The sequence below is a fragment of the Lonchura striata genome, chromosome 1, assembly GCF_046129695.1.
Source record: "Lonchura striata isolate bLonStr1 chromosome 1, bLonStr1.mat, whole genome shotgun sequence".
Taxonomy (NCBI): Eukaryota; Metazoa; Chordata; class Aves; order Passeriformes; family Estrildidae; genus Lonchura; species Lonchura striata.
In genome coordinates this window covers 20,657,758-20,680,099 of record NC_134603.1, presented here as the reverse complement: position 1 = coordinate 20,680,099, position 22,342 = coordinate 20,657,758, and the positions used below count along the sequence as shown (strand labels likewise).

At 36.3% G+C, this 22,342-nt stretch overlaps 1 protein-coding gene across 2 annotated transcripts in view; it reads left to right on the top strand.

Annotated features, from left to right (window-relative positions):
• DCAF13 (DDB1 and CUL4 associated factor 13) overlaps window positions 1-22,030 on the top strand; it is a 28,290-nt gene extending 6,260 nt beyond the window's left edge. For both annotated transcript variants that reach the window (XM_021546405.3, XM_077782661.1), the window contains 7 exons: window positions 388-543; window positions 1,230-1,307; window positions 5,117-5,199; window positions 7,106-7,270; window positions 10,339-10,474; window positions 18,145-18,308; window positions 19,116-22,030. In XM_021546405.3, the coding sequence (XP_021402080.1) occupies window positions 388-543; window positions 1,230-1,307; window positions 5,117-5,199; window positions 7,106-7,270; window positions 10,339-10,474; window positions 18,145-18,308; window positions 19,116-19,203 (870 nt within the window). In that variant the 3' untranslated portion in view covers window positions 19,204-22,030. The remainder of the gene's footprint in view (window positions 1-387; window positions 544-1,229; window positions 1,308-5,116; window positions 5,200-7,105; window positions 7,271-10,338; window positions 10,475-18,144; window positions 18,309-19,115) is intronic.
• The last annotated feature ends 312 nt before the right edge of the window (window positions 22,031-22,342 follow it).

Here is a 22,342-nt window from a genome sequence, read left to right as displayed (position 1 = left end):
GATTGAAATTCTTTGGTTACCACAGTGTCTGTGGAATCCATTCAAGTCCCCACTGAAAATACAGTTGCACTCTTAAAATTTTCATTTGCTTTAAAATCAGCCAGGATTTTTTAAATATGCCTTTAGTGCCAACTCCACTGTAAATTAACAAGAAATGCATACATACACCTTAAATGGAAAAGAAAGCTTGCCTACTGGAAGGGGTATATTTGATTAGTTTCTTGTAGCATTGGTGACTTAATTTTCAGAAATATAAATGAGAAAAACCATGTGAGACTCCATATGCAAAAGTTTTGTTGATTCTTTTTTTTTTTCTAATAGAACATGCTTGAGTATTTATGAATACAATTGGGTTTTAAAATTTTTGCTTTGTTTTTCCTCTTAAAGACAGTGTATACAGGAATTGATCACCACTGGAAGGAGCCTGTTTTTGCTACCTGTGGCCATCAGGTGGACATTTGGGATGAACAAAGGACAAGCCCCAAATGTTCTCTGACTTGGGGTTTTGATAGCATAAGCAGTGTAAAATTTAATCCCATTGAGGTAATGATTATGTTATATATTGAAAATTAGTATTTTTCTTGAGCAGTACGAGATCTAAACTCTGTTTACACCATCTTGATTTTTTTTCTCCCAAATTTGTATTTTATGTTTGAATGGAATATGTAAGAGGATATACACATAGATTTTGATGGTTATATTATTTTGGAATGTAGTACCATATAATTTTATCTTCCTACCTTTTGGCTCTGTTAGTGTGTGAGAGGAGAAACAAAAGCAGGGCACCCACAACAATACATACCTAGTACCTCAGTCATACAGTATAGCACTTAAGTAGCTGTGAAGCTGCCAGTTTTTGTTCTGGTATTCTACACCCTGTGACTGAGACTTCTCACCCTCTCCAAGGCAAAACCATTGCATTTGATCTTATACAGCTCTTCTGTTATACCCCTTGACTGAACTATGCTCATAGAAGAAGTGTTTATGAGGAATTGTCTGTTTTAAAGTAGAGGGCACTGCATGGATTCTGAATCTTACAGGGAAAGATAGTTAAAATGTTTGTGCTGGGTAATTAGCTGCATAGAAAAATTGATGAATGTATTTCCTTGACTGAGAAAGAAACTCATAACCAGCTTTGTGAAATAGCTTAGGTATATGATGTAAGCTGTTAATCACACTCTAGATGTAATCAAAAGACCATACACACTGGTTTTGTTTGTTTTTTTCAGACTTACCTTTTGGGAAGCTGTGCTTCTGACAGAAATATTGTGCTATATGATATGAGAAAATCAACTCCATTAAAGAAGGTACTATTTTTCTCTTTATTATTAATTGCTGATGGTAATAATCATACTTAATATATTAATAGCTTGTAACTGTTGGTGATAGTAGAGAACAGGAAGCTCAGAATTCTGGGTTAACTGAGTTTTCATTGTCTCAGTCTTCTGAGTTTGAATTAATGTTGGGATTTAAACAATACAGAGTTGGAAAGGCCTTTTTCTGCATTCAGACAGGCTGTCATACTTGCTCTGTTGTAATTCTTGATCAAGTGCCTGACCTGACAGTAGCTTCACAATAAGAACTTTATGTTCCTGTATTGCATTCTGTCTATGTATGTGTGGTTTTTTTTTTAGATTTTTTTTCTCTTCCTTACCAGAAGGAAACAAGGTAGCTTCACCACTGGAGAGCCTTGGTCTGTATTTGAAAAGGTGTTTCTCCTTCGAAGGGAGACAAACCCTTCACTATACACCTACTATAAACATTCAGAAATTCTGTGCAGTGTAATCAAAATAATACTTATATAGAAGGTACTGATGACCTAAAGATTCCTATTTAACAGAATATTTGTATTTATTTAGATAAGAAGCTGGTAATTTATACATGCGTGTCAAACCTCAATCAAGTTCAGTAGTTCTGAGCCCCAGAACTATCTTAACAATATTCTTCTTGAAATACAATGGTCTGGCTTGTGAGTATGCACTCAGTGTTGCATACTGTCTGCAGTATCATTGAGCTGATACACACTACAAGGTTAAAATTATACTTAGTTCTAAAAAGGAGTGTTGTTGGCATAACAGTATTTTTTTCTCTCTCTGTGCCCCAACAATTTTTAGTGAAGTTTCATTTGGGCCACTGAGGCAGTGCTTATAGAAACTTGTCAGCAATGCCACCTGAAGACCTGAATGCTGACATGAACACAGCCAGTGCTGTAGAGCTGCAAAGGATGCAGCTTGATCCTTTGTGAACTAAGTTTGAATCTAACATATTTTTACATATATATATATGCTAAATATATGATTGTACATGTGTACGCATATAGATTATAGGCTGTGTGCACATGTTTGTGTATGTGTGTCTCATGCAAGCAGTGGGCTGAGGTGCATTTCCTGCTGTAGGAATAAAACACTGGTTAGTACTTCCTTGCTTCCATGGGCGCAGTACTGGGTTTCTTGCTGGGATAGTGATAATTCTGTTGTGAAGAGGAGGTGAAACATCCATTTCTGCATTGAGAGCTAAGAGCTCTGAACTCCTAAGAGAAGGGTTTTGCTCATTAGCAGTACCTTACTTATGCATGGGCACTGGTTTCTGACACTGCTCTGTTCCTGGGACTTGATCAGCAAAGCAGTTGGAACTCGGTGGGAGTGCCTTCATTGATGGAAATAGGAGTACATCACACATGTGTTCCTATTCACACGTTTTTCACATCGTGAAGCAGTAGCTCTGTTGCCCGTTTGTCCTGAGTGTGGGTTTCAAAGCCTTGCGTTTTAAAAAGGGAGGGATGAGATAGTGAGATGCTACCGAGCTTCAAAAGAACTCGTCTAAAAAAAGCTGGGAGAAAGATGAATTAAAGCAATTCTGTTGAAAGACAAGAGGAAAATATTTTAATAGAAATTGGTACACTTTAAAAGTAATTTTTTTGCAACCTGTGTGATCAGGAAAGCTTAGGGTGTTGTAAAAATAGACTTTAGTATTTAAACAGCTCACAGGAACTGTGTTTTCTCTTGCTTGTTACATTCTTAGGTGCTCATCTCAACCAAAAACCTTGTAGGTAGTAAAGAAATATAGGTTAATTATTTGGGTAATGTTTCTGTGTTGAAGTAATCTCAACATTTCCAGGCTGACATTCTTTATAAGCAACTGCTCACAGTTAAAATGATTAAACCCAGAGAACCAAGTCTTCAGGGACTTCACAATTTTGACTTGTCTTAATGGGGACTTAAACTTACCCATTTTCTAAGAAGATGTACAATAGATTAAAAATAGCAGTTAAAAATTGCTCTGTTATGGGTTTAGATAATTCCGAAATGCCATTATTAATGTATTTACAGCAACTTAAATCACTTCCAGGCCAGGTTACCTTACCTGGTTAGTCTAGTTGTTATTAAACCTAATGCTAGAACTGTAGAGACAGTCCCATTTCTTGGGCACTATTTTAATTCCAAAAGCCACTGCTGAAATCAACTACTTGTAAATTTTGGTGAAAAAATAGAGATTTGGAGCATGACAGGACTTGACTCCTTTTGAAAGAGCTGGAGTTTTAGCAATATTGAAGTTATTTTGTAACATGACTTAAAGTACTTACTATAGATATGGTGGGTTAACATTAATTGTGTGCTCATTTTGCAGTGGCTGATAAACTTGTAAAGGAAGGAATAAAGAACAGTTCTTGATTATTAACTTCCCAGTTGTGTGCGAATTTTATAACTATAACAATACTGAAATCTGAGCAAATTCTAGTTGTCATATTAGTGTAAACAGAGGACATCTCAGTGTCTACTTTTTAAATTAGAGGTCACTTTAGAGATCTGATAATTACATTCGCTTCTGGTTGCATGCATATCTGAAAATTAGCAATGTTCTGCAGCACAGGATGGTGTCACCTAGGAAATGAGGATTTAGGGAGAATGAGAATTACAGGAATAGACATACAATCATTGCAATCTCTTGGAGGGGTGTTCAGTAAAATCATCACTATTAACTTGTTTCTATATTCTGAAATATGTGTGTAAATTTATGGTGTTTGCTGTAGTAAGCCAAGAACAAGAATGTGGTTTGAGTACCATAGCATTAAACACCCAACTTTCAGCATTTTTAAGTAGGATTATAGCTGGCCTGGAGCATTGTGGAAAATCCTGTTTGAAGTTGTTCAGTTTGTTAATCAGTAGCTCTGTAATTACACATCCACTTTGTGTCAGACATACTGTATAGTTCTTATTTTCAAATAAATGGTTGGGAGTTCCTCTCAGACTCGGCAGAAGCCGAAGCTGCAGTGTCTGGTGTGTCAGATGACTTCCTCCTTGCCTTGCCTAGTCCCACAGGGGCCCAGCTGTCCTCCAAGGTGGGGACATCCAACATACAGCTTGCTAGTGCCTCTTGTCTAGTCTGCAGTTAGCAAAGTAGTAGAAGGGTTTTATTAGTCTGTTATCAGCTGCCTTCCTCCCACTTCAGGGCCAGCTGGCCTCTTCGTTGGCCATATGCTTACAAGCAGCAAGCAAATCTTACAAATGTGTGAGGAATGATTCACTGCTGATACAGTGAGAGTGCTCAGTACCTGACAACCCAGTAACTTCTGTGTGCATTGCTTGGCACTTCCACAAGAAATGGCAACTGGCCAGGAGAATTGGTGAACTGCAATTTTAGACATAAAATAATGAAGGGGTAATAACTGGGAGAACATAAATATGTTACAATTGCTTTGCAAATGCTGGTTCACAGCTTCAGTTAATGACTATATCCCTTGAAATAACCATTTAATTAGGTTTGTCTACAGATTACTCAACTAAAGATTCCTGTAAATAGGACAGAAGTGAAATTTTTTGAAGTTCCAGATTTACTTGTTGACCACTAGCGGGTTGCCATGTTAAATGACCACTTAGAAGAATTTGATTCTAAGATGATTTACAGAGGAAAATTTAATTGTTGTGTAGCCCAAAGCAGTAAACATGTAATGAGGAACAGGAGGTTCTTGGGTTTCACTTCTAGCACTGGTGAGGAAACATTCTGTCTTGTACTATTCCTCTAAGTGCTTGTCTTCAGGAGTATGTAGGAAGTTTTGAACTGCATTTACTGTCTTTTACTGCCTTTAACAAGGTAGCAATGTGTAAATATATTTCAGGTTATCTTGAACATGAGGACAAATACACTGTGTTGGAACCCTATGGAAGCATTCATTTTTACTGCAGCAAATGAAGATTACAAGTAAGTGTAACCTTACTTTTTGATAATCCTGGACAGGTTATATTTTTCATCTGTATCTTGGTGATTTATGATCATGCTAAAATAAATTTTAAAAGACAACTCAAGCTCTTAATTTGAATTGCTTAATAACCTAGAGAATTATGGGCGTACTGATTTTAAGAAATATGAATTGATAGTAGACCTCTCTGCATCTCTCAGTATTTGGGGGGTAAAAAGCAGTGTGACAGAATAAATGCAGCTGAACCAATGCAAGTTTTATTTGAAATGGGCCCTGGAAAATAAGTACTATTGGTCCAGTCTGAGGCAATATAAGTGTTTATTTTCTTGCTAGCTCCTGTGAAGCTTGATACATTGTACTGATCAGCTATTTTGATGAGAACATTTCTTTAAAAAAGTAAATTAATCTTTTGTGAGACAGTTCTGGAGACTGCAGTACTTATCCTTTCAATGTCTTGGAGCAGTTTTTTACTTTTGAACAATAGTATTCATGTGAACTGCTAATCTGATATTGAAAAAGCTGTCTCTTCTAAACTAGGCCATTGCAAATATGCTCCATATCCTTTTTTCCAGGAAGTCAGTGATCTAACAATAGATCACTGTTTTTTCTAAAACACAGGAATTTTATCACTTATCTTAAGGCTGTTTTTCTAAGGAAATGGAATCTGGCTCAGACCTTGAAAGTGGTGTTATATTCAATGTGCTGGTTTTTTAAATATTTATCTTATGGTATGGTAAAACTATTAGACTACCTAATCTGTTTGTTTATAAGTTTGGGGTTTTTGTTTATGTATTTGCTTGTTGGCTGGTTTGGGAGTTTTTTTAAATTTTTTTTTCCTCTCGCTAAACTAAAAACTATAGCTCTTGCTTTCAGGGACAACTGTCCTCTTGCAGCCTGAAGTATTTAATATGCAAGGGCAAATACACACATTAACAATGCATATGCAAGTATTTGCTAGTTATATGGAGTAGCAGTTTTGAATAAGATGCGGCATACTCTCTCTTGGGGAATTTAGAAGGAAAAAGCAATAATCACCATTACAGTATTCAGGAAGGTATATTTAATTTGAGTTATGCATATCTGCAGAACAGAAGGCGAGAAACCTGTTGAATTAAATCTTTTTAACATAATAGTTCTACTAAATAGTATATCTTAATCAGGTTCCAGTAAATGCATTGTCTGTAAAGCACATATGCTTATTTGATGATCTACATAGTAATTATGCCTAGCTTCTTTATTCAAAGAGAGTAGAGGTGGGACTTAACTGAGCTTTAAAGTCCTTAGGAGCAGCTGTGGTCCAGCAGCTGGGTGTTTACTTTTAACATAATGTTTTTCTATAGATAGTGTGCTCTGCAGTACTAACATCTCTATGGGTAAGGACCAGGCTTTCCCTGTACTCCTAGACTTGCTAAACCAATCTGTCCTTGCACTTGTCTGCCTAAGATAATTAGGCAGTAACAAAGGGTGCCAACCAAATGGAACGTTACAGTAGACTCTGAATTACTGGGAGTTCACAGTACAGGAATATTTAGAAACCTTTCAGAACTGACAGGCTTGCTGTAATGATTGAGAGATGCTTTTACAAGTTCAGGGTGCATTCTTACATGGGAAGATGGTTTAAAGGAGGCCAGTGTGATATCTGCAGTCTGACCCATGGACAGATGATGAAGTGGATCCTATCTGTCCTTTGATAGGGAGCAAGAAACCTGATCCAATAAGTAGACTCTCTGATTAACAAATATCTTTCAAACCCTAAACTGTGCTGTTTTCTTTCTTTTCATGTATTATAGGCTGTTTTAAGGTATTCCCTCTGCAATATGGCTCTATCCTTAAGTGTGGTTTATGTAAAATGTACTGTTTACTTGGGACTTGTTATGATACTAAGCTACTGGTGTATTTATTTTAAAGCTTATATACTTTTGATATGCGCTTTCTTGAATCACCTGTAATGGTGCATATGGATCACGTGTCTGCTGTTCTTGATGTGGATTATTCACCCACTGGGAAAGAATTTGTGTCTGCCAGCTTTGATAAGTCCATCCGCATTTTTCCTGTAGACAAAGGTCACAGCAGGTGAGTAGTTTTACACCTTTCTCTCTCTTCATTCCAGCGACTTCCTCCCAAATCCTCAAGATGACTACTAATTCATTCATTAATGTCTTCATTGGGGCATTTGCTTCCTGTGAGTGTTGAAATCTTATTCTGTCGGTAGCTTGAAACTGACAGGCTGTGTAGTTGACTTAATTCTGGAGTATGGATCAAGAGTAGAACTACTTAACAAGTAGCAGTATTTCCACATTATGGAATTTAAATTAGAGTGGATTACTGTGCTCATGTAATTTGTATTTTACCATGGTGAATCCCATTTGATTTCCCTGTCGATGCATCTTTAATGGTTTTAGGCTGCTTTATACTGTTTATGTCACCACTTGAGTTTGGAGTGTATTACAGGATTGTAGCATTTGGTTTCCCAGGGATTGTCTTCATCCTATATGGATGATTGCTGAAGACATTATGTAAAATAGATTCCTGTATGAATTCCTGAGGATCAGTTTGGGACCCTTTTGTGATCTGTTTCAGTGCACTTACTACCTTTTGTTCATATTTTGTTTAACTTGGTTTTGGTTTGTAATATAGTGCTTTGACTACAATTCACGTGGATTTTGTTTTTCATTGAAGGTTTTGTAAGTCAGTATATTAAATATTTTGCTGAAGTTCAGATTGAATCTACTGTGTCTCTATTATTTTTTGGTTTTCTTCCAGTTTGATGAAAACTGAAGCAAGTTATCTGATTTTTCTGGTGTCATTTTATCTTCATAAACCTGCCTTCATTATTCTTTCTTGTCAGTTCTTCCTCCTTTTTCTTTATTCTTAACTTTAACTTCTGTAATCTTAACTTTATTTTACTTCTGCTTGACTTCCTCTCTCCAACCTTGTCCTTCCAGAAGATTGTTACTAAGTCAAGTTCTAGGTGGTTTGAAGGTGAAAATGTTGAAATACTGGTTGGTGAAAGAGTATATTTTTATTATTGATTGATGACATTGATTGATGCTCTGTAACTGTTTGTGCTCCTGTGCTGCATTAAATAGTGGGAGGGGCTGTTTACATTCTCTCTATATCTAATCTACAGATCCTTTTCATGTTCTTTTTGTCTTGCAATAATACTTTAAATGTAATTAGGTAGTGCAGTTTCTTTGTTGGCTTGGGGTTTTTTTTCTGACTTGCATTATTAAACAATATGGTTAGCAACTTCATTGTACGAATTAATAATGTACACAGAAGTGGTGATATGCAAAGTTAACACACATCACTGAGGAGAAGTTTGCAGACCCCATGACAAAGCAGTAAAAGGCTTTATTTCACATTTTAGCAGATTGTTGTCAAGGCCTATGGAAGGGGTTTTTCTCTTTGTCCACACTTTTTCCCCTTTTGTGTTGTAGCCATACATCTAGTGAGGAGAAGCTTTACAAATGACAAATTTTGCCTCGTGTAAACTGATTAGAGTGTTCTGGTACACTTCAAATTCTTTAAAAGCTGGGCTTCTTGAGAATTGCACAGTTCATATTAATGTCATGGAATGGAGAAAAGTCTCTAAATAGAAGATCTGATCTTGCTTGGAAAACTGAGAGGGCAGTTAGGAATACCTGTAAATAAGGATCCTGGTGCTATTCTAGTTTTTACTTCTGCTGTTCTGCCAATCTGAAAACCCCCTAACTTCAATAGCTTTCTATTTTATTTTTAAATGAAAATTTAAATAATTGTTTAGCCTTAAGAAATAAGGTTTTTTATGAAGGTGATTAAATTTAGTAAATGCTTAGTAAACAGAACTGTATTTCTGTGCAAACTTCTAAATGACAGATCCAGGTTATTTGGCCATGTTTTCTGTTCTTCCTGTCCCTGAAAAATGACATTTAATGCCTTGTGATGACAGCCACGGGAAAGGCAAAGGCTGCAAATTCAAAGTACGAAAAGGAAAAGAACTTAGCTCCCGTTATGTGGTAGAAGGAAAGTAAACATAGAAATTCTTGTGAAAGTGCAAATGTGCACACGTGCTATTGAACAGAGAAAAGCTGATGGGAATATTAATGTTTTCTGATGGTAGATGTGCTCAGTCTTCCATATACTTGTTCTTGTAGAGTATTGCTTGCTGGTGAATTAAAAGAGGTGATTAAGCTTACTAAAGCTTATTTATTCAATATGATTATTACTTTTCCTTACAACCACTTCAGCTCAGCCCCAGTCTAATTTCTCCACACCACTTGAAAAGGTGTTGCTTTGTTGTTTCTTATACATTATTACTTGGGTTTTCCGTGCAAAAATAACTGAGTAGAAATAAGAAAATAAGCTGTAGTGCATGACTGATGCATCAAAGGAGTGGCTTTTGGTAGACAATAAATAGGCCATACTTTTTCCTTCTTTTCAGAATGCTAATAGATAGCTAAAATTCCCCCAAAAATGTATTTGATCCTTTATTTTTATAGCAGAAATATAAGAATACTTTTTTTTTATATATCCTTCATGAAAATTAGACAAGAGTTTAACTTAAATATTGGTTTAAGTGTAGCATCCAGAAACATTTTTAAACTGCACTTGTTGAGCAGGAGTCTGATCAGCAGAAATTAAAAACGAAATGGAGTCCATTTTTGGGTAAAGGAGGGAAATCACAATGAAAAGTAGTAAATCCATTGCCATATCATAAATGGACAGCTGGGAAGCGTTTCATTGCTGTTTGGTGTCAGATTCTTTGGCACCTGTTTTTCTGCATTCCCATTCTGTAATACTCTCAATGTAAAACATATTAATCAAAATTATTTCAGGAACAGTATGCGTTTCATACTGTATACCCTTAGCATGTCTTGCAAAAAGAGTTATTATTTAAGTCTTTACTATTATTTCTGTGAAAGCACTTTTTTAAAAAGCATCCTATCCTAGGTGGTCCTTTATCAGTCTATCACACTTCCTTTGTATCTCTATCTATAGAAAGATAAGATCAGCGGTGTTTAAAAAAGTCAGATTTTTTTAAAAACAACAGCAAGAAAATATAAATAATTTTGCCTTGAACAGAGTGCTTTCTACTATTTGAAAGGTAATGGTGATAAAAGTGATGGTAGATGATTTAAAAATGCTTCTCTTTGCTCTAGGGAGGTTTATCATACCAAACGAATGCAGCACGTCATCACTGTAAAATGGACTTCAGATAACAAGTACATTCTGTGTGGCTCAGATGAGATGAATATTCGCCTGTGGAAAGCTAATGCTTCTGAAAAGCTGGGAGTGGTAAGAGTTGCATTTTGCTTTTTGTTATCACAAGATGTTTGGGGGGTTTTGTTATTATTATAAGCAGTTAGCCTCTTCAACTTTTAAAAACTTGTTTATGACATGTCCAGTACAGCTCATTGCATTTACTGCAGCTTATAATAATAATAAGAAAATCAGATGCCTCATTATTGCTATACAAGATGACTTCTTTTGGTCTTGTTTAATGTTAACAGTAATCATCAATTCTATCTAAACTAGATTTGAATGTTTTACCTGTGTGCTAATGGTTAGAATTCATCCTTTACCACTGGGAAAAAGGTAATAAATTCTGTTTAGCCATACTTAAGTCTATTGAAGTTTAGAATTACTACTTTTAAAGATTTTGACTGGCATGTGATTACCTCGTGCTCATTCATGCAGTTTGTTAAAAAAAAAAATCATGCTGTGATAAGCATATGTATTGTAAAGTAGATTATTTGCACTGATGTGCAGTTTGACACCGAGATTGTTTTGCACTGATGTGCAGTTTGACACCGAGATTGTTGTTAACCTGTGTAACTCTGAGATTCCAAGTGGGCAAACTAGGCTGGTGTCTGAAATCTGCTTACTTCAATGTAAGCCTGTTTGGTCGACGATCACCAGCCTCATTAGAGAAGTCTTCTTGGTTATACTTGTTCAAATGTTTATGTACAGACAAAGCCCAAATGTTCCCTTTCAGTTACCAATTGCATAGATTCATCTGCACAGTTGTGTCAAAGTATTGAGTGACTTTGGAGAATGAATTTGGCACTTTATCTGCTGGGAGTAATCTTTTTATGTAGCTTTATATTGTTACGGTATTTTGGAGGTGCTTACATTGCCTTTTCTGAGCCCATTGGCAGAGCTGTCAGATAATGTCTGGGGGAGTTTTTGCTTGATCTTGTGAAAGGTTGTGGGGAGAGGAAAGGGAAGCTGTGATTTAGGGAAGAATGTGGTACAGCTGAAATGCTGGATCTGTTGTATACTAATGTTTAGGACTGCTTGTGATTACCTGAAACTCCATCAACTTAAAGTATCTGTTAGGAGGGAAGTGAAGCAGAGCTGGGAGAGGTGGCAGGAGGAGGGAGTGGAGGAGTACTTAGGATTGCACTGGAAACAGGATAATTCATGGACTGCTGTGCATTCTGAAGCACTGGCTGTGGAATAGCACTGTTCAAATAACATATGTAGCCATGGCCCACCATAGGTGTTGGGAAGCCCTGTTAGTATTCTCAGTTTTACTACAGAGCAGTAGATAAAAAAAAACCCCACAGCTTTGTGGTGTCTGCAGTAGTTGTGATTACAAATGACTGTTTAGGTTGAATTTTTTTATTTTAATTTTTTTAACAGATACATTTTTTTTCTTCTTTTATTTTTTTTTCTTTTCCCCTGCTCTTCTGCATTGATTATTGGTATTTTCCCATGTGGTGCTTTGGTCAAACACTTAAATATCAGTTCCATAGTTGCTAATTTTGGGGATTCCACAAAGCTCTTAGACACTTGACTTTTAGATTTAACATTTGTGTTGAATTTGTTTAGATAGGGCAATGTTGGGTAGAAATATTATCTGTGTTCCTTCTGTTATATCCGTATGCCCATGGCAGCACCCTTTTCACCTTATTTTATTATATTAACTGAAGCTTTCTCCATTTACTCACTATATTTTTGGCAAGAGATCATGATGTTTCTCTCTAAGGTGCTGTTCTCTAACAGAATTGTCTGGTATTTTTGACATTCATCTTTACTCTGAGACCTTCATGTGAAGGACAAGTGGGTAAAAAGAATGTCACAAATACCATTTTCACGTGGAAGAGTTGCTAATATTTTCAGATGTGAACAAAAAGTTCACTGTATTGACTACTAGATGGCATTGGCTTCTTTTCTTATGAAAGAGTAAGGATAATTGACTCTGGGAAGTAATAGGCAAACACAGCTACTCCTGCATTGCAGAAATACTGCACACCAAAGGACATCATTGTTCAAGTGTCCAGAACGTAGACTGGTAAATGACATTCTGCTGTTTTCTGTAGTATTTTTGTCAATGAAAAGTGGCCATGGATGGGCCTTAAAAAAGACACTACCTAGTTGTGACTACTGGGTATTGGATATGGTCTGCACATTTATACTCTTGTGTTCTTTGACCTCCACAAAACAGCCTTTATTGTTTTTCTTTGTGAGTACAGTGTTGTTGTTTGATGTGCCTCCTGCTGGAGGCTGCGCCCACAATGTGGTTCTGCTCCTGTGGGATCGTTCCAGCAAAGCTTTTGTAACGTGTGTGAGGGTGTGTATTTCTGTCACAGCTCTTGGGCTGCTGGCTCCCAGGGAACCAAATCAATAACTATCTATGACACAGGTCAAGGGACATGTAGTTTATGATTTGATTTTTTTCCCCCCTGTTTTGAGTTATTCTTGGGAAGATTTTTTTCTTCTTCTTTTTTTTTTTCTTTTTTCTTTTTTTTTTTTTTTTTTTTTTTTTTTTTTTTACTGTCAGAAGTGAAAATCCTCCTCACAACATCAAAAGTCATCTTAAGAAGGCAAAACTATTTAGACATACAGGAAGAGCTTAAAAAGGGCAATAGAAAAATTGCTCTCACTTCACAGGACAGAGAACTTGTGAAGAATTACATTCTCATGAGAAAAGAACGTTTCACATCCCCCTATCTTATGTGGAAATGTGTTCAAGCATGGTGTTGGTGAAGCCGTGAATTTAGCAAGAGACAGAATTTGAAGCTGTTTGAAGTGGCTATAGTCACTTAAAAATTTTAGGAGCACTATGAAGTTTTATTTTTCAGACATTTAGAGAGCAATTGTAGCTAATAGGACTCAGGAGTCCTCATGGCTTATTACACTCTTGGATATATCTTGGGAATGTTGGTTGGATTCAGTGTGAATCTCTCTTTGATCCAGCCTGGTAGTTCCTGTGAATCTTAAGAATGCAACTGTTAATGGCTATTTAGCAGGTTCCACTGATTTTTTTTTTTTTTTTTTTTTTTTTAGTATCTGCTTCTTTTTTAGAGTATTGGTGTTCTTATCTTCACAGACATATGCTTGCTTATTTTATAAGTGTCCAGTCATTCCACAGTCTGTGGCTATTTTTTAAATGTTTTGAATATTCAATGCTGAACATTCAGTAATTCTGTCAGAAGTGTCAAAATATGTCTTAAATGCCTAGTTGCTTGGTCTGCTATTTTCCTTTGCTGAGACGATTTGATTGAATGACTCATCCAAAGGTCACTGTATTTCTAATATAATGCTAAAATCTTGCAATGCATTGTATTTTAAGATGGATATTTTTGTGCTGGGGGCAGGTAGAAATCAACATCCTGAAAGAGAAAGAAAAATAATAATTTTTTTTTTTTCTTTTGGTGAGTACTTAGGTGGGTTTTTTTTGCATTGTGAGCTCAAAGGAAGTTATAATGAATATAAAGTACTCATGTTGTGGCTGGTGAAAATTTATCCAGTTGGAAAGTTGTACTTTCTGTACCGCACCAGAGCAGTCATCAGTTCTGGCATGCATGTTTCTTTTGGATTTTAATGTATTTGGCACTGCACTCATTATTCAAAATCAGTGAAACATGAAAGAAAGAAGAAAAGTTTCTGGAGAAGCCAGAGGCATCTTGTGTCTCTACTCCATTGACAAGTCTGCATGGGTTTTACATAGGGGTAACAAAACCCAAATATCTGTGTTGGAGCTACTGCAGAGGTTGCTTCAACACAATTTTCTGCATTTGGCTTTTGATAAATTTTCATTAATTGATAAATATGTATTATTAAATAGGATGTAACAGGCGTTATTTTTGAAGCAGTGAACATCTGTCTCTGCATGCCCAGAAATAAAAGACTCAGTAAAGACTTGAGAAACTCTAAACTGTTCAAATACATAAAATATGGCTTGTTAAATATTTTTAATGCTTTTTTAACCTGTGCTTTTGAAGACATTTGGGATTTATGAAAAGGTAAATTATTTTGACTATTGAGGAAAATAGAGCCTGGTCTGAGTGGAAAGGCTGAAAAATCAGCAGTAATATAGGAGATTTCAGTTAATAGTGTGCAGTTAATATAACTGATAGAAAGAAAGGGATAAACTAAGTTTTTCTGAATTGTACTGAAAGTAATAAACCATTAGGAAAACTTGCAAAAGCTGTATTGCTCTTCAGTCTACTGCCACATTAAAAAGGAAACTATACCTGCACTACTTAGTGTGAATTCTTACTTCTGTGAGTAACAGCTGCAACATTTGTCTCTGTTACTTTTATGAATTAGGACAGAGCGGTGGGTTAGGATGCTTAGAAATTTAGTGAAACTACTGATGAGTGAGTGAACAGTAGTGGAGCATAGGTTTACTGCTTTGTTTAAAAATGCAGAAAAACCAGAAAACCAGATTTTGAGTATGGGCTAGTAGAGATAGGAGTGCTGTTGGAAATCTTGGTTTTGTTCTAGCAAAGTGCATTAGCAGGAGCACATCAAAACTGTCTTAAGCAATTTTTTATCCTTTGTCTGTTTGTAGTATGTGGTTCCATTTTCTGAGATAATGTTGATAACAAGCAGTACCAGATAATGTGGGTTGTGGCATTCTTTTCATAGTGATTTTCAGCTTGTGATTCAGTGCACCTGTAACTTCAACCCTGTAGCTATGATTTTATGCTCTTAACATCTACATTGCCCTATGTTACCTTTCTGGTTTTTTGCTTTTGTCATCCATTTAGATGTAAAGAGATAAAAATTTTTGGTCCAGGAAAGAATGAATAATGAACTTCACGGCTATAAATTTAGAAGGTGTTTTCAGCAGAGCAATAGAAAAATAAAGACAAGCTATGGTGTATAAAATTGTTGGGCTATATCTGGATTCTAAAAATATATTGCATCAGTGTTCTTGTCTGCCCTAACCTAGAAGGGAAACCTGAAGAGGACAGATAAACATTAATTTCATATTCTCATGCTGAATTAAAAAAGTCTTAGTATGGAGTTTTAAATACAGCCCTCTTGAAGAGAAGAATTTTTTAAGGGTGGTTTTAGCTTCTAATCAGGACGCTGCAAAGGTGCTTACTTTCCTTCTGCTTTGGTGGAAAAATAAGCAGTCTTTGTCATTAGGAGGGAGAAGAGGCATGAGCAGTTACTTGAAGAGGCATTTTCCTATTGCTGACTACTTGGTTGCATTTAAAACGTTCTTTTTCCCCTTTTTTCACCCCGAGTATTTGCTGTGAAGGCCTCCTGTGGTAGTGACACAAATCAGCTATGTTTCTCTTACATAATCTTAATTTTCCTTGTGTAGGAAAGAAATTGCACATTCATAATTTGAACATACGAAAAAACAGTCGTATGTCACCTTTAAGCATATCATCCCCTCATGATGTCACATAAATCCTAATTTATTACATATATTAAATTGGAGAGTGTTCTAGTCCATATAAATAAAATCTCTAATCCTTCAAATCATGCTGTGCATCTTCTCAGCCCAAAACATAATGGGAAGTAACACTGTTCTCTTGATCTGTTCACACTGACTTTTTTAAAGTGACTTGCAAGAGAGCTGAAATTCAGTGTGTTATTGCAGTGTGCCTTCTTAGCTATCTGCTATCTCTCATGAAGGAAACTTGTCATTACTGCGAAATTTTCTTTTCCATTGTGTGGATGAGGGTGCACTTAGCACAGCCAGGTGCATTGGCTGCTGGCATCTGGTAGTTGGGTGGAAAGTCACCAGCTGTGTGCTTTTCTCTATACCACAGTACCCACAAAAATGGAGTCAGGCTCCACCACCTCTTAATCTATAGTATTATTTAAAATAAGATGTCCTGGATGTATCTTTAATTTACAGATTCACCTCTTGTCTGTAGAATCATCAAGGTTATACTAAATCGGCAGCAATTTGCTCTTCTAAAATTAAAGGAAAATCATTGCATTTAATTAAAATAAAGCTCTTTAATTTGGATTATGTTGGCAGTTTTCTGCAAAGTGGGAACACCTGGGATTCACTGAGAGTGAACCAGCTATTCACAGGCTGGCTCACAAGAAGGAATTTCAATAAAAGAGGGAGGGTAGCTTTAGTGGGCTAAGACTGTAAAATATGCTCAATTTCAATTTCAGAGGCCACAATGAATGTAAGTAAAGCAGAATGATTTAGTTTTTATGAACAAGGTGTGGAGAAACAGATTATAAGAACATCATGTATCTCTGATGTCTGAATAAGAATTTTTGGGCCGTGAGCAACTCTGTATCTGGTACCTGGTTTCTTTATTGCCCCAAATCAGAAGCTCCTTTGTGGTAATTTTTATCAATACTTGTTTTCAGACCATTTATGGTATTCTGGACCATTTATGGTATTCTGATTGCAATATTTATTTGTTCAGAATTCATGAAAAATTCTAGCAGAAGTCACACACAAAAGTGATCTCCAGAGTGGAGAATAAATAGCCAATTGCTGGTTTCAAGGGGTGGGGGAAACACATCTCATTACATTGTAAGTGAAATTTCCAGCTGTGTGTGTAATAAAGTTGTTGGTTTTGTTAGTGCTTTTTCTTTTTGTTAGCATCAGTTTCTGTCTTTTCTTGAAAGTGAGAATTTAGTGACACTGAGTCATTTACGAAGCTGAATAAATAGAAGTTGCCTGAACTATTGTTTTAGGTTTAATATTTTAGGTAGAGATAGTAGTGTGACATAAATGTGGAACGGCAAAAGCCTAGTGCCATGGTTTAATTGAAAATATGAAGGGTTTTTAAGATGTCTGAAATACTGGAGTTACAGAGTTTGAGCAGGAGGGTAAGAAAAAAGAGGATTGGATTATCATCATCTCATATTTAATGCTAACAGATTTTATGTTAGATGAAATGCAGCTGAAATTCCCAAAGATCCAAGCAAATTCACAATACCTAGAGATTGCTATTCCTCATGAAGCAATGCATGCTTTGAACAAAACCACAGGAAACACATTTTTTCCTTTTGATAAATAAACATTAGGACCAAAGGAAAAAAAAACCTAATTGAAGAAAAATCTACTGTAGATTGGCTGTCAGGAGAAGGTGTTTTTTACTTTCAATGCCGTTGATGGTGGCTTGGACAGAATTTTAAACATGGCAATACCAGCTCACCTTTATTTCATGTGTTTGTGATACTAAGACTTTTTTAGCTGCTTGATGAAAGTTGGAACTTCCTGTGTGCCATATAGTCAAGCTAATATGTGAAATCTGATCCGTGTATTGTGCTTCCCAAGGGATCAGGGTGCTGGATAAGATTTAAGCCACCTCAAGAGCTGTCTGTAAACCTGTTCATGAAGACAGGTTCTCTATAGCATTTATAATTACACTGGCTAGTGATTAAAATGCCTGAAAATCTTTGTTTTACAGGGAAGGTTGATTGTCATCCAAGGTTAGGAAAGACTAATCAAAGAGTGTTTACTGTCAGCTATTTATGTTCTCATTTGTCACTCTGCAGCACATTAAAATCTGATTCTCGGAAATTAAATTTGGTTACTTCACTCAGCTTAAAAATTATAACATTTTGTGTTTGAGCATTGGGACATTGTTGGAATTTTAAGGTTTTTTAATACTTACCTACCCGTATTCTAAAGGCATATACTAGAAAGAAGCCATTTGAATGAAAAATTAAAATTTTGTTTTGTAGAGGTAAATCCCTGTTCTTTTATAATGTGCTTGTCTGTGTTATTTTCCCTGTAGCTTGCACCCCGAGAGAAGGCAGCTATGAATTACAACCAGAAGCTGAAGGAGAAGTTCCAGTTTCACCCCCAGATCCGGCGCATCGCTCGGCACCGACACTTGCCCAAGAGCATTTATTGCCAGATCAAGGAGCAGCGCATCATGAAGGAGGCTCGGCGGCGCAAGTGCGTGTTCCTCTCCTCCTCTAAATAAACCCCATCCCTGCAGTGCTGCTGTGGCAGTGCCCTATGGGAGTGATAGAGCTCCTGTGAGCATCTAAATGAGGCATCATGGGCTACTGGATTGATTATAAGGAAAACGTAGATGAGTGCCAGTGCCAGTGGGGGCTGGCTGCTTCCCAAAAGTACAGTGAAGACATGGCAACAGATGCCATGTTGGAAAGAGCCACACTGCTGAGTTAAGCATGACATGATGTCCCATTGCAGTGGAAATAGGATGGGCTGTTATGGGGTGTGTGGAGGGTTTTTTGGTTTTTGTTTGGTTTTTTGTGGGTTTGTGGGTTTTTTGTGTTGGTTTTTTTTTTTTTTTTTTTTTTTTGATAATGCCAGATTCCAGGATGAATGTTTTATGCCATCTGGATCATTGCCATACTGGAATATCTAGGAGTAGGAGGTGGCATACTTTGCTGTAGCCATTGAATTAACAGTAAAGTGGTGGGTCTTAGTCATCTTTATTAGCTAAAAACTCCACAAACTTGAGCAGCTGATCCTGTAGACATGAATACCAAGCTGAGCTCCCAAGGAAAGTCTCATTTGAAACCTTTATAAATTAGCCAACTTTAAAGTTGCTTTCAAAAGGGATGGTCCTTCTTCCCAAAGGAATATATGGCTTTTGGTTATTAGAAACAGAGGAATTCTTAACTTTTTTGGCTTTCTTTGTGGGACAACTTCATTAGTAGCTTGAGGAGGAAGACAGTATTTCTTAAACATTTATGCTGACTACTGAGTTTCGGTTTTTTGTTTTGTTTCTAGGGAAATGAATCGTCGTAAGCACAGCAAGCCGGGATCTGTGCCATTTGTGCCAGAGAGGAAGAAGCATATTGTGGCAGTAGTGAAATAATTGTTTTCAAATGTACAAAAAGCCACAATGAATGAAAAATGTCACTATTAAAAGAACACACTGTAGAAAATTTGATGGACTTTGGTAAGACAGCATGTGGTTTCAGAAACATGACTTTTCTTCCAAGTTTGTTCATCCCCTGACTTCTGTTTTGAGTAGCTATGAGAATTTCCCCTGTAATCTTTTATTGCAATTTGTTGATGTTACTGGCTGAACACTGGATATTGCAGCGGTGTTTGACCCTTTTGATACAAGCAGATAACTTGGTGGAGAATATCTGCAATTCCAGTTCTATTCCTTGGTACTGTTACTACAGAAAGACAAAACAGATTAATACTTGTCAAAGCAAAAAAACCTGCTTCATACAGAGTTACAAAAATTATTGTCCTTATGCTGTCCTTTTTAAAAATTTTTATTTGAACAAATTTAATAAAGTGAGCTTAAGCAATGGACTAGATTTTGATTATTTCAACTGATTATTCAAAATGTCTACATTATGCTTATTACAGTCCGGCGTGTTATTTTTCTTTTATCCAGAAAGAAATTCAACAGGATTTTCAGACATCTGTAAACATTAATAATTTTGCTCAGTTTTTTTAACTGTTTTTATGCAACTTTACCAAACCTCAGACCGTTAAGTTGCTAATACTGCTAATTACTTAGTTGAATATTTTTTTCTCTTTAAGACTTGGAAAATCTGGATGAAAAATCACATAAATTTTATAAACCACAGAAATCCCTTTGGATGAGTTTTATTATAAGCTTTCTATTTTACATTTATAGAAGAAAAATGGAAGTTTCATACTTTACAAGGTATCTGTAGCCCAAAGTTCCTTTACAGTTTGCCTGGGAAACACCCTATTTCTCTTTCAGTGCAACAAACAGCCTTTTACTGAAGTTACCAAGGTGATGAGAAAACTGTACTGTAATTAAACTAGGCTGTCTAGACTAAGGAGAGATATGAGATATGTAATAACTGTAATGTTGCTTAACATAATTTGTACAAAAAGTTCTTTTTAAGTCTTAACACTACAGTGTGTAATGACACTCCCATTGCCCTGAGCTTATGCGTTAAAAAAAAAAAAAAATGTACTCAATTAGAGTAAACGTAATACTTTTTTTTTTTTTAAATCTGGAAATTGAGTGCTTGCCTTCATACAGTATCCTGCTTAATATATCTGCTGACACTAATCCCTCTGCATTTCTGGTTCTTACTCTTTAACTTGTCTCTTGCAGTACTGTTTGGGCAAGATTCCTGAATCATCATGGCAAAATTATGACTCTTTGGTGATAAGAGTCTATAATGTATCTTTGACTCTCTGGATCACTTACCTTTATGGCATGATGCAGGAAGAGAAGCAGATCTGAAGAGCTATAAGTAGGATGATGAGAAGAAGTGGAACAGATCAGGAAATAGGCTGATGCTGGCTGTGTGCCTGTTGTACAAATACAGTGCACTCTGTGCCAAATACAGTTTATTTTCTTCCTGAAATACTGAAAAAAATTGAGCAAGAATATGCAGTCCAAAATGTGGCTTGTGACACAGCTGTAGTCAAGTCTTGCACGATTTGCAAAACCAGACTAATCTCCTGAAATGTGATTAAAAATTTTCAGCCTTGTCAGTTTTGCAAGAGTTGAAGCTGTTGATTATTGATTTGTTGAGTCATGGTAACCTCTGGTGTGAACAAGTCCTGCTGCTTGGAATTTATTAGCTTTGGTACAGATCTCTGAATGTAAAGAGAGCTTTCAGTTGTGAAGTTGCTTAGGTTGTGGTGTGGTATTGGTGTGGAGCAATGGGTGTGAGCCATGTCCAAAGGATTTCCTCGTGTTCTAACACCTTTATAAACTGTTGTTTTCGGAGAGAATCCAAGTGGTGCAGCTCAAAAGGATCAGGGCTGGCTAAAAATTGCTAGAAATATTGTAACTATGCTGGAAAAAGGCATTTTAATGTTAGGAGGGTACTCAGAGGCTGTGCATTTGGTTATGAATTCCTTTTCCAAAATCTTTAGGTATAGTTGTACACAGAGATTCATCTTGGCATCAAGTGGGGCACCCTCTTAGCATTCCAGGAAAAAGTCTGTTTTCAAAAGTCAAGTCTTGCTGTGACTTCTAGAAACATGCAAGGTGTAAAATCATTGTAGCTCTGAACTGGGGCTTTCTACTTGGGAAAAAAAAAAATCAGACATTTGGAATTTTGCAGGTAGTGGCTGCAATCTGTCAATTCACAGGATTTGTACATTGTTGGGCTAGCTGCTGTTGATTTATCCCTTTTGGAAACCCTTACAGTTTGTCTCTGATGCTTTTTGTGGTCATCCACCTGAAGTACATAATGCCACAGCACTCAAAAACATTTATTTAAATGTAGTAGTTGCCGGGTGGTAGCTGTGCTTGCAAGAAGTACTCATGTAAGTCTGTTACAGGCCATTGCTGAAATGGTTTAGAAATTAAAATAAAGGAGTTGGAGCCATCAGCTCCATCAAATAAAAATCAGTTTTTATTTGGCAGGGTTTTTTATTATTTTTTTCCCCTCAGTGATTTGAGATGTGTAATCGGACCTCATCTTAATTACCTTAATGGAGTTACCTAGATTTATCAAAATGATTATATGTAAAATGACTGTGCATATCTGCATGTGTGTGTACCCGAGTGTATGCAGAATAAAATCCTTAGTACCACACAACATACTGAAAATTTAAGGAAACTGGTAATGTTTCCCTTCAAAATTTTGGTGTTGTTGATTAAAGAAAAAAAGGAAGATGACAGATTGTTTTCTAAACCAAGACATTACCTACAGACCTGCTGATTAAAAAAACCCAAAAAACCAAAATTCTGTATATGTTCTTTCTTTGGGAAAAATTACTTAAGGAGTGGTTTGAAAGAAAAATAATTTCTTTATTATCATAAATACTTAGAACAGTATTCATAGCCTTGGTGAATTTAGCTGTTTCATGATAGAGCAGCTGTGGAGCCATCTATGTTTTATTTCTATTTCATCATAGCCAGACTACGTAAAGAAACTGGTATTTGAATAAAGTAATTTCTTTTACTCTCCATATGTTACAGATACCTGAAACAAACTAAATGGCCACTCAGGTATGTGGAAATATATAAACCTTCTGGACCAACTGAAAATTTCAAC